General features: G+C 43.5%; 1 protein-coding gene across 6 annotated transcripts in view; it reads left to right on the forward strand.

Moving 5' to 3' along the window:
• CPNE1 (copine 1) overlaps nucleotides 1-12575 on the forward strand; it is a 71167-nt gene that overhangs the window by 29301 nt on the left and 29291 nt on the right. For 2 of the 6 annotated variants that reach the window (XM_067546862.1, XM_067546861.1), the window contains exons 1-2: nucleotides 6800-6882; nucleotides 12204-12332. In XM_067546862.1, coding sequence (XP_067402963.1) covers nucleotides 6841-6882; nucleotides 12204-12332 — 171 coding nt within the window. In that variant the 5' untranslated portion in view covers nucleotides 6800-6840. Of the gene's footprint in view, nucleotides 1-6799; nucleotides 6883-6951; nucleotides 7187-12203; nucleotides 12333-12575 lie in introns of those variants that run through there. The other 4 variants (XM_067546865.1, XM_067546864.1, XM_067546863.1 and 1 more) reach the window with 3 other exon arrangements.

The raw sequence follows: 12575 nt of genomic DNA on the forward strand, positions 1-12575 counted from the left end.
GTCACAGCTCATTCAACAAGGTCACAATTGACCATGGTGGGCTTCCTGGCACAAATTCTAGTTGCAGACATCTGTAGAGAGGCAACCTGGACCTCAGTCCACACATTTGCCTCCATGTGGATCAAGACTCAAGAGACAATGCTAGAGTGGATTGAATTGTTTTCCAATCTTTGTTGAAATAGACTCTGATTCCACCTTCTGTTCTGCAGCTTGAGTCACCAACAGAGGAATGTATATGTGCAATCATTTGAGCAAAAAAGAGTTATTAACCTGTTCTGTAATGACTGTTCTTTGAGATGTGTTGCACGTGTCCATTTCACAACCCACCCTTCTACATTACACTACCCTTATACACTGGAGTTCTGGCCAGAAGAAACTGAGGGGAGCTACAGACAACTCTTTATACCTACATACTGTAGCGCACAGCAGCAGGAAGAGCTCGAGCCCCCAGTGGGTACCAATGAGGGAAAAGGTTTCTGATGGCCGTGTGCTGGGCACAGATACCAAGAGTGGAATGGACATGTGGTACACATCTCTAAGAACAACAGTTATAAAATAGATTAGTTTTTAATTTTGAGGAGCAATCCAGCAATAACTCCACTAGTGTACAATCTTTGTGGCACCAAGGTAGCATTGCAACTTATCAGAAGTCTGAGAGCTACATTTAGTTTGCATATATGTGCAAATTTTGAAGTTCACTAATACTTGCTTTGAAGAATTCAAGTGATAGAGCATCAATGGGAGTCTGGCCCTGCTTATCCAAAAGGTAACTTACTTTATTTCTGAGATGGCCATGTGCATTATACAAACGAAATGTAGGCTTCAGTTTGCAGGGTGACTGAAATGTCTTGGCTTTTCACTAAATAAATGTGCACTTTTAAAAAGAAAAGAGGAAGGCTACACAAAAAATTGAAAGCCCCTTTTAGTTTAAGTACATCAAGCTTGATATTCACCCTGCAATCACTGCATTCCTGCTTCTTCATACATGCCCTGGAAGTATGAGAATCATAGAGACTAAAGCCTTTATTTCATATACCTGCCCTTTTTAAAAGGCATCCGTGTGAATTCTAGTGTGTGTTTTAGACTAGTGCTGATGGTGAAGGACTGTGGTCTTGGGAATATGCTGCCTGACTCCTTTATCACAGAGCAGTTTTGGAGGAGCAGAAACACTGAAAATGGTAAGAGGGTTGTATGGGACAACAGGAAGAGTGAGATATGCAAACTAAGAAGAAAGGGAAAACCACTGCATACTTTTAAAAAAGAGGATGGATTAAAAGCATAGTGACAAATAAAATGCTGATCTTTGAGGAACTGGAGGCCTTCAAGATTCCTTCACAGGCCTCTTAAAGATAGCAAGAGGATGCTTTATGGAAGAGAGAAAAAAGGAAGAAAAAAAACCCAGAAAGGATTGTTATATTGAGATATTGTATCCATCCATTACTTATCATGGCAACAGCTCAAGATACAAGTAATGCAGTAACTAAATTATACTGTACTGTTATATAAAGAAGAATGGGAGGGCAGACTCCAAAAACATGTCTTAGGGAGGTAAAGCAAATGCTAAAGGGAAACCACATTGCTCCCAAAAATGAACCCAATTATTAAAACAAGTGAAGACTTAAAAATTCTAGGTCTTGGTGGTGGCTACTCTAGAATTCTGAATGAAGCAGCAAAAGAGCAAGTGGGATCTCTAGCACAACTATATTTACACTTATGTTTGGAGTAAATATACCTTTGTCAGGCCTTGAGCCCTCTCTTCACATATAGGGAGCAGAAGTACAAGCTTCCTCAAACTACCCCAGCAATTTACTTTAGATCTGACCTATATGGTCCTCCATTCTCAACAGACTCTGTAACCTTTGGTCTTTCTGCTGAAACATAATTAGATTGCAAGTTATGATGGTGATTTTCTGATAGACATGTTCAGAAACTAGACTGACATCATCTAACTTAATACAATGCATTGAATAGCTATGAGATGAAGATGGATTTTGGTCACACTGCCCAAATGAAGGTAGCAAATGGGAAACTAGCATGAGAGCTCTGGAGATTTCAGCTAGGCAGCAACAAAGAAACATGTGTTTGTCAATTTAGACAAAAGTGTGGATGTTTATCTGACCCATGAAAGGGTCATCCTCCCTCTAGTTGGTCCCTTTGGTTGCTCCCTCCAGTGCCCGTAAAATCCTTTCCCTTACTGCTAAGATGACAGTGGTTTCTTCAAGGAATGGCTCCTCTCTACCTTCCTCAGTGGCAGCTGGAATAGGAATGAGGCCTTGCTGTCTCTCTGCTAGTCCATGGTGTTTGCTTAACATTACATTTGGTCCTCTTCTGTGGGTAGACCCAGAAGATGATGATCTCATGGAAAAAACCATTTTTCTCTGAAAAGAAAGATCTCTTCTGATTTGGAACTTCCCAGATAAACATGGTTCAGTCTGAGATGCTTTTCAAGGCAAATCCTCACACCATTGCTAAAACTGAGTAACAGCTAGGCCTGGTGGAAGCTTCTGGGTGCTGCCACCACATCCTATTATGAGAACATTTTAAAGCGCCCATCACTGTGGCATCTGAACTGATGGTTTAAATTAAGATGGTGGTTTTAATGAGAGAAAGTAGGAAGGAAGATTAGGGATCAGTTGGGAGGTAGGGCTGAGTTTCACTCTTTTTCTTTAAGGATTCAAATACATCTTCATTTTGAGAGATAGGGAAGTATCACATTGGCTTGTCCACTTTTAACACAAGCAGCTGAAAAATTTAAAAACTGTATTGATGTATTTATTTTGTACTGTATGCAAACACAAGTCAAGGAGTAATGGTTGCCTTTCTGCAAAGGATGCCTGTTGCTTGGAGATACTGAAGCCTAAGCAGAACTGGTTCTGTTTGCTGAGCAGTCCCTCCTCCTTCTTCAATAGGCTCTACTTTGTCCTGTATCTGTGGGATGAAACTAATGGGCGGGGGAGGTAAGGTGGAAATTGCTCTTTCTAGTATTTCCTTTTTTGCATGGAATTTTTACTGCTGCAGTAGGTAAAGTTTCAAAATCCTGGCTAAGAAGCCAGGGCTAACTGACCTCTTACCCTTCTCTCTTTCCTAATGATGGACATTGTACAAAGTTGTACCGAAGTGTGAAGAGTCTGCCCTGGGGAATTGGAGCAAATATATTAGAGCTGTAAAGAACTACATAGACTTGAGATTAAATATGTTCTATACTCTATGCTGGGCTGGGGAGAAACAGTATATAAGTGGATCTGGAAGAAGGACCATGAGTTCTGTTAGCCTGCCTTGAGAGAGACTGATTGTTTGTCAAAGGTAATGGTGGACTTTTGAGGCTGTGTGCGCAGCCCATTTGTTGTTGAATGCTACCAAAGATTGTAACACAAAAGATCAATAGTAGCAAGTAGACTAATTCAATTAAGGTGATGGAGGAGACATATATGGCATAATAGCATACTCATATGTGGGAATGGAACTAGGGTGTCTTGTCCACTTTTCTGAAAGCTTCACTAAATTCTGCTCTATATCAGTTTTTATACCCTCTCAGCACTGTCGGATCTGAGTGCCTTCCAGTAGTGTATTAAGCAACATGACTAAGATCTGTCAAATGTGGATTAAACATTGTTCAGTCTTGAGTGATTGGCCAAATAACAGTATTAAATTACAAAGCACACTTTAAAAGGAAAATTAATTTTTATTAAAGAAAATCACTTGTTACATAAATAAGAAGTTGAACAAGATGACTGATTTAATACGTGGCTTCATATGGGTACTGATTCAGTCCTCAGAAAGATTAACCAGATCCTCTCTCATTCTGATAATGTTAAATATATATACACAAACACACATCATATCCTTTATATATACATGCATTGTTACAGCACTTATTGTGGTAACCTCATTTACAAATACTGTACCTTTTGGTTTGCAACAACTTTTTGCAATCTTATTTTTAAAAAATCTTAGTGAGACTTACAACACTCAGTTGAGTTACTGGCATGCATCTCTTTATAATTCTTATGGGAACAGAACAGCAATTACAGATTTAAAAAATTGATAATTTTACCACAGAAGTTAACCAGATTCTTGTTCCAAGACACAAGAAGTGATGTATCGCTCTTCCAAAAATTCTCTCTGTCAGATACAGTGATCACATACCAATGGGTATTCATCTCCCAGAGGATTACATTTTCTTCAGCATCATTCTAAGGCTATGTCTACACTGACGGCGGCAAATTTGCCACCGTCAGATCGACTTATCTGGATCGACTGAGTGGTCAGTGAAGACCTGCTCAGTCGATCCTGAAATCAACATATTAAGACCACCTCCTCAAGTGGCGTAGCACTGCATCGATGGGAATGCAGTTCCCGTCACCACAGTGCAGTGAAGCTGGTGCGCAGAACAGAAACGCAGAAGTCGATGGGAGTTGCACAAGTTTTTTGCATAGTTTGTGTAGCTCCAGTCAACTGCCGCCGAATCTCTGAGGTAAGTGTAGACAAGCCCCAAGACTTTTGCTTTTTGCCATGGGTCTCAGCCGCTGGTGCTTCCTGGCCCTCCTCAAGGGCCATGATTGCTGGGTGGACAAGTTTAGATATTCCATGTCTTTGAATGACAAGAAGTTAAAGTTGGTCTTCAAAGATTTCCCCCTAAGCCTTATTCATCTCATGGCATATAACAAGGTAATCAGACACCTTTTACCCTTGGAAGTATATAGCATCAAAGGACTCTGAAGACCAACTGTTTGGCAGCTATTTTGTCCAGCGGATTCCCCAATGTAGCCGTGAAGCCCAAGAAATTCTTGCCATCCTCCATTTCTCATAGATGGGACTTTCATTCTTCCTTTTGCAACAAGGCTAGATTTCTAGACGAAGGCTCATTGATTACCAGCAGAGATACTTCTACTGCAGAAGCAAGTGGAATCACGTAGACGATGGAAGAAAATCACCTTGGACAAGTGGATCTAAGAACAGTTCAGAAAGAACACTTGTGTGAGCTGCTGGATATTAAAACAAATGTTTAGACTTTATCTACAGTGGGAAACTGAAACATTGCTGACCATTTTCAGCAATGTTTCTCCCTGAAGTAGTAAGGACAACTGCTTCAGTGCTAGTATAGACTTAACTCCTCTCTGTCTACTTAAAAGTTCCCTGAGAAGGATGGCTTGGAGGTTAAAGGCGGCCTGGACGTGGAAGCAGTAGGTCCAAGTAAGATTCTTGACTCTAGGCGTGTTGGACTTGAAAGCAATTTCTCGTGTTCAGATAATGTAGTGATGAACACAATAGAAGTAACTAGGAATAAATAAATTTAAATAGAAATACCACAGGAGTGGCACACCCTGGATATACACAAAAGGTGCCTCAGAATCTGTTTGATGCAGAGGCAATCAAATACTATTAGAGAACTGTCATCCAACAGAGAAGGACAAGCAAACTTGAAAATCTTCTGCATTGGACTGGAGCATGCTGAAGTTCTAACTTCCCTAAGGGTTTATCGGCTATTCTATGTGAGGAATAATCACTTCATTGGCCGAAAGCTCTTGTGCTTTCTATGATATAATCTCCAAGGCAGCCATGTGGTGGTTGTGGTATTTGCAAGGAAGGTACCACAACCTGCAGTGCCTCAGTAATCTCTTAATATCTTGAATCTGATGAAGTGGGTTGCAGCCCACGAAAGCTTATGCCTGCAGAAATTTGTTAGTCTTTAAGGTGCTCCAGGACTCTCATTGTTTTTGCTGTATACGGACTAACACAGCTACCCCCCTGGAACTCTTAAAATCTGTCCACATTCAGCATCCTTGTGGCTCTTTTTAGCATGTTGTTATCCTCTCTCCTTTAGCTATTTATTTCACATCCCTTCATACATTTTGTTGAAGGTGAGGGGGCTCTAATATGGAAAACTTCTTTCTTACCAGATCATTTTCTTTCTTGGATATTTCATACCCAGCCATCTGACCTACAATGGAGGATTAAGATTTTAACCAGTTTCTTCAAATTAAAAGACTATCAGGAAAAAGAGAAAATTGCTTAATGTGGTTAAAGTACCATGAAGTATTTGTTGTGGTTAATAATTCCAACGTACGGCCAGTCCTGAGGATTCAGTCTACCATAGCATTAAGTGCTGTGGAGTACCCTGTAGGACCAAATAATTTCAGAACATGTATATTTAGTTTTAGGGCATAGTACTCCATTTTAATTGGATTCAGCAAGAGCGATTTCTGTCCCCTTAAAGACAACTCTGCTAGTTTGAGCCCATCATCTTGTCTGTGTGTGAGGGCTGGGGAAAGGAAATGGGAGAGCTTCCCCCTCCAAAAACCGGACCTGTGAGAAAAATTAAGATGTAAAGAAAAAGGTGAAATTCCTCTTTCACTTCAACTAGATTTTTCTGCAATAGTTGACATCCCAGGCACTGACCGAGCTCTGCTGAATGCTTTGTTCATCCACAGCTATATTTGTAAGGAGGACTGTGTGGCCTCAAGACCCAAGCATCAAAATAAGGGACTCTGATACTGAATTTCAAAACCATCCTACCTCAATCCAGAGTTCCCGGGCAACCATTCGCTTGATTCACTGTAGTCATCTGCGGTTATGAAGACCCATGTGCTCCCTGGCACACAGGCTGTTTATGAAGTTAGACTGGGCAGTTAGCACTGTTAGCTCCTGGCCTGCCGCTGCTCATCATTGTCACCAATGGAAGCTGCACCGCTCACCTGTTCCCCTGGCATGCGTCTGCTCTCCGCATCAGCCTGTGCAGCCCTGCCACTGTTTCTCTCCCCCGGTAGCGGGGTGGTCCTTCTCCTATTCACCCGAGCCTGCCTCTTCCCGGCGCTGGGAGCCTCACAAGGGGCGGGATGGATGTGCCGCTTGCCCAGGCTGGAGTCTCCTCCCCGGCTGGAGGTAACGCAGACTCCGTACCCGTAGGTCGGGGCCGGCCGCCGGACACTGCAGTGCTGGGGCAGAGCGGACAGGCGGCGGGTCACGGCCGCCCCTAAGAACAGCGCGGGCAGGGTCGGGGCCCTGCGGCGAACCGGGCCGCGGGATGCTCTCCTCCCCGCGCTGGGCCTCCTGGAGCAGCATCCTCGCCCTGGCGCGGCCGCGGGGGAAGGGGGGGAAGGAACCGCGCTGCGCTGCCCCGCCCCACCCGGGCCCCGGAGTCCACCCACGCCCTGTCCATCTCGCCGCTGCAGTAGAGAGAGCGGAGGTAGGTCAGGTCGGGCCGGGCTGGCCCTAGCCCGCGGGCTTTGTGGGGGTGGCGGGGCGAGCAGTCGGAGCTGGCCGCGCCCTAGCTGCCGCGTTGGCCGTGGATCGGTGGCTGCGGCCGGGTGCAGGGCCGGAGCCGGGCGCGTTAGGGCGTAGGAGGCTCTGACACCCGCAGGCCGGCGAGCCCCTGGCGAGGCGTGACAGCCACCCAGCGCCTCCTTTTCGGCCGCTCGGGCCTCACGCGAGCACGGGCCGGGGGTGAATGGCCCGCTAGCCGGCGAGGCTGCGCTGCGGGCGCGCCGCGGCTCTTTGGAGCAGGCGTTGGCCTGGCAGAGGCCGCTGTTCCCGCGCTCAGGTTCGTAGCGGTGCCTACGTTTGTGCTCGGCCGCATCTGGCTGCGCAGGATTTTCCATCCGTCTGTTTGGCAAGGAAAGAGACCCAGAACTGCGCTCCAGGGGGCTCAGCCTCGCTCAGCTGAAGCTTTGTTGTCGGGTGTCACAAAAGGAGTACTTGGCAGGCTGGACAGTTGACTATGCGGTCACCCTCCGACAGAAACAGAACAAAATACAAATATTGCCGGGAGAGCAAACTGGAAATTAGGTAGCTTCTTACATTCTACAAAGGGTTTTCGATCTCCTAAAATAGATATTTGGAACAGTACAAATGAAATATAAAAAGATACACACATCATTATGGATTGCCACTTTAGCATGCAACTCTCTTTTTACATTATAATTATCAGTTCAGTGTTCAAAATACAGTTTCTAGCACGAATTAGATACTGAAGACTCCTTACACAAGGACACAATCTCATTCACTGATTTGTAGAAACTTGAATCCCTCCCATACACCCACACACTTTGATATATAAGGCCAAAGACTTGCTTTGACTAAATGAACCTTGTCCAGACATACATTTGAGAGCTCCTAGTAACAGAGCAACTTAAAAAAATATATAAATTTCTGGAGGGGAGTGTGTGTAAAAAGATTCTTAGACTGGAAGCATCCATGGAGAATGGGGATAAGCTTGGTATGTGAATTTACAATAAATAAATAACCTCAGACAAGGGGGATATTTGCCTTTAAATTATATTTATACCCATACTTTAAACATTGTATAGATATTTTTCATTAATGACAGTATAAAAGATTTTTAAAAGATTGCCTGCAGAATTTTGGCTGTAATCTTTAGCTATAGATTAGCTGCAGATCACTTTGTCTTTAGACTGTTTTTACAAGATACAAAATTGTCAAATTAAAAAAAATCTGCCTGTGTTTATCTTAGCTAGCCATTGCATTCAGTGTTTTTGTTTTACAAAATAATATTTTGTTGATTAAATTATTGAGACATTTCTATTTAGTGCTGAAAATATACTTCGTAACCTGCAGTTGAATTTACACTAAATTTTCCTCCTGAAAATTTAGGTCTGATTGATAAAGTTGGGTTTTTGGGGTTTTTTTAGAGAATGCAATGGGTAGTCTGCAGGGTTTGTTACTGTATCTAAACTGGTTATCAATTAATACAAATTTATATTTAGTGTTGTTTTTAAAGTAAGGGAATTCTTGGTCTGAAATTTGTGTATTAAAATGTTCTTTTGGACCAACAAAGTGGCATTGCATTCACTCCCTTGTTAATTTTCATTCCTGCCAAATTAATATATTAGAGAGCAAAGGTGGGTGAGGTAATATCTTTTATTGGACCAACTTCTGTTGGCAAAAGAGGCAAGCTTTTAAGCTTAAACAGAGCTCTTCTTTGGGTCTGGGAGAGGTACTCAGGGCATGATTTAATTTTGTAGTGTAGATGACTTAAGATAGGTCGACCTACATACACTGCAGTAATTAAATTGGCTCTTCACGCCCACACTTCATTCCTTCTGGAGGCAGGGCTCCAGCTGTCAGCCCCAGGGCACCAAGTGGCAATAGGCGACAAGCAATGCAGTGTCTACAGGGACACTGCATTGACTTAACTATGGGCTGGTCTACACTAGAGTTTTGTCGACAAAAGTCATCTTAAGAGTCAGACTAAAATGCTCCTCCCACCAATGTAACTCGCCTGCTATGCTAATATCGTAAAACCACCTCCATGAGAGGCGTAGGGCTTATGTCAGCTTAGTTAGAGCCACACAGTGTCAATGTAGACACTGCGTCCCCTTTATGTTGGCTTTGGGGCTGTCATTCTTGTCTGCTCCCAGTTGGGAGCCAGGGCATCCTTGTCAATTTGATGGCTGAGCAGTGAAATTGACAAGGCTGCCCAGCTCCCAGTGGGCGGGGGGACGAGAAGCCGGGGCAGTTGGACCCCACTCCCCAAGGGCCCTGTTCCTGGTGGGGAATGGGGTGGGGAGAAGCTTGGGTCTGGCTCCTGGTGGGGAACAGGGATTGCGGGGGGGAGGGGGGGGAGGGAGGAGGAACCCACTGGGAGCATGTGGGGCTCCTGACAGGGAGCTGAGAGACCAGGCTCTCTCCACCGCACCCAAGGAGGGTAGTGTGGACACCACTCCACTGCAGAAATTACTGGCTGTAATTTTTCTAGTGTAAACAAGGTCTATATCAACTTAAGTGCTATGCCTCTCAGAGAGGTGGAGTTAAGTCAGTGTAGTGGGTGACTTACATCGGCGGGAGGGACACTTTAATGTAGACGCTTACAGAGTTAGAGAGGGGTAGCCGTGTTTGTCTGTTTTCAGCAAAACAATGAGAGTTCTGTGGCATCTTAAAAACTAACAAATGTATTTGGGCATAAGCTTTCATGGGCAGAAACCCACTTCATCAGATGCATGAAGTGGAAACTACAGTTAAGTAGGTATATATACACATGCAAGGATGGGTGAGTTACATCACAGTGAGGAGGGCAAGTGTTAACAAGGTAATTCAATTGGTGGATGAGTCCCATTCACAACAGTTGATGAGAAGGTATGAATGCCAAAAGAGGGAACGTTATTTTTTGTAGTGGGCCAGCCACTCCCAGTCTGTATTCAGACCTAGTCTGATAGTGTCGAGTATGCATATGAGTTCCAGCTCTGCAGTGTTGCGCTGAAGTTTGTTTTTGAAGTTTTTTTGTTGAAGTATGGCAACTTTCAAGTCAGCTACAGATTGCCCTGGGAGATTGAAGTGCTCTCCTACTGGTTTTTGGATGTTACCATTTTTGATGTCTGATTTGTGTCCATTTATTCTTTTGCGTAGAGACTGTCCGGTTTGGCCAGTGTACATGGCAGAGGGGCATTGTTGGCACATGATGGCATATATCACGCTAGTAGATGTACAGGTGAACGAGTTCCTGATGGTGTGGCTGATGTGGTTAGGAGCTATAATGGTGTCACTTGAGTAGATATGCGTGAGAGTTAACAATGGGGTTTGTTGCAAGGATACTTTCCTGGGTTAGTGTTCCTGTTGTATGGTGTGCAGTTGCTGGTGAGTATTTGCTTCAGGTTGGGGGGCTGTCTGTAAGCGAGAGCTGGCCTGCCTCCCAGGGTTTGTGAGAGTGAGGGAGCATTTTCCAGTATAGGCTGTAGATCCTTGATGATGTGTTGGAGATGTTTTAGCTGGGGGCTGTAGGTGATGGCCAGTGGCATTCTGTTGTTTTCCTTGTTGGGTCTGTCCTGTAGTAGGTGACGTCTTGGTAACCCCTGACTCTGTCAATCTGTTTCTTCACTTCCCTAGGTGAGTATTGTAGTTTTAAGAATGCTTGATAGAGATCCTGTAAGTGTTTGTCTCTGGAGCAAATGCAGTTGTATCTTAGGGCTTGGCTGTAGACAGTGGATTGTGTGATGTGTCCTGGGTGGAAGCTGGAGGCATGTAGGTATGTATAGCGGTTGGTGGGTTTTTGGTATAAGGTGGTGTTTATGTAGCCATTCCTTATTTGCACTGTAGATTCCAGGATGTGGATTTCTTGTGTGGACTGGTCCAGGCTAAGGTTGATGGTGGGGTGAAAATTGTTGAAATTCCAGTGGAATTCTTTGAGGGACTCTTTTCCGTGGGTCCAGATGATGAAAATGTCATCAATGTAGTGTAGGTAGAGGAGGGGCACTTTGGGACAAGAGTTGAGGAGCATTGTTCTAAGTCAGCCTTGAAAATGTTGGCATGCTGTGGGGCCATGTGATATGGTGTGTTTGTTTTAATCATTTTTTTGTGTGAGTTCATTTGAGAGTGTAGTGATTGTCTCATTTCACTCACATGGTGGTTGTTGGGGCCTTCGGTGCACTGGATAAGGTACACAACATCTTGCGATAGGCATGTGTCGGACACATGGATCTTGAAAGATTTGTTGTGGTGGGTTTTGATCATTGTAGCAATAGAGATATGTATGGAGGTTTTGTATGTGTTCTGGTATGGTCTGATGCCTCTTTGAGTTGGTGTGTCCTGGTCTGTAGGAAGCTAGCTTCTAATGATGAGCTTGGTGAAATTGGGGCATTGTTTGAAGGCCAGAACAGGGAGTTCAGGAAAGATTTCTATCAGGATGTGATCCCCATTGAATATGGGTTGTAATTGTTTTTTCATGACATCTTGTATAACTTCCGCTGTAGGGTGATAGATGAGAACTAGGGATGTGCAATTGAAGGGTTTTTTCCTGTGTTCTGGCAGATCTTTCAGGGTGTTTGGGTGGCCCGTTCCATGATTCAAACTACTTTTCTGGTGGCGTGTCCTTGTTTGGTGAAGGCAGTTTTAAGTGTAAGTGTTAAGTTTTAAGGTAAAGTGTGTATCTCGGACTTCCTAAATCAATCTTTCTAAATGGCTGGTATTGCAAGCCTGGGGTACAATTTTCAAGAATTAAATGGAATCCGTGTTTTAAAAATACCCAGAACATAAATACTGGAATTGAGAATCAACCTGGGAGCTTTGTCCCCTTCTAAAATCCTAAGAGAAATTCCTGGGAGATGCTCCTAGCTGAGGTGTATTTATCCTATTTAGGTTCTGTTTGCTGTGGCTTGCTGTGTTTCACTGTTGTGAATGTAAGGGATGTGGTTTAATTGATAAGTACTTTATCAACATGTGCATTTATTCCTTTTCTGAACTCTCTTCTGCAGATGGCTCAGTGTGTGACTAAGGTGGAATTGTCCATATCCTGTGAGAATCTCATTGACAAAGATGTTGGTTCAAAATCTGATCCTCTGTGTGTCTTACTTCAAAATGTGGGAGGTGATCAATGGGCAGAGGTAAAAATATAGTCTATAGTATCCAGTTTAGCATTATAATACAGAAATGTGTATTTTCAGAACATGATCTAACTGGAAATATTTCCAGTTATTATTCTTCCTAGTAATTGCATAATTTGCTTATATTAATTTGTATATATTTACAAGAATAAATTTTGGTCAAAAGTTTTGTGATTTTTAAAGTTCGTGTCTTTCTAGTGAGAAGAAGTAAGAATCGTATACTTATTTACTTGGAGAAACAAC

Source organism: Emydura macquarii, unplaced genomic scaffold (assembly GCF_026122565.2).
Source record: "Emydura macquarii macquarii isolate MOO-44397 ecotype Brisbane River unplaced genomic scaffold, CSIRO-AGI_Emac_v2 contig_1170, whole genome shotgun sequence".
In the NCBI taxonomy this organism is placed as follows: domain Eukaryota; kingdom Metazoa; phylum Chordata; order Testudines; family Chelidae; genus Emydura; species Emydura macquarii.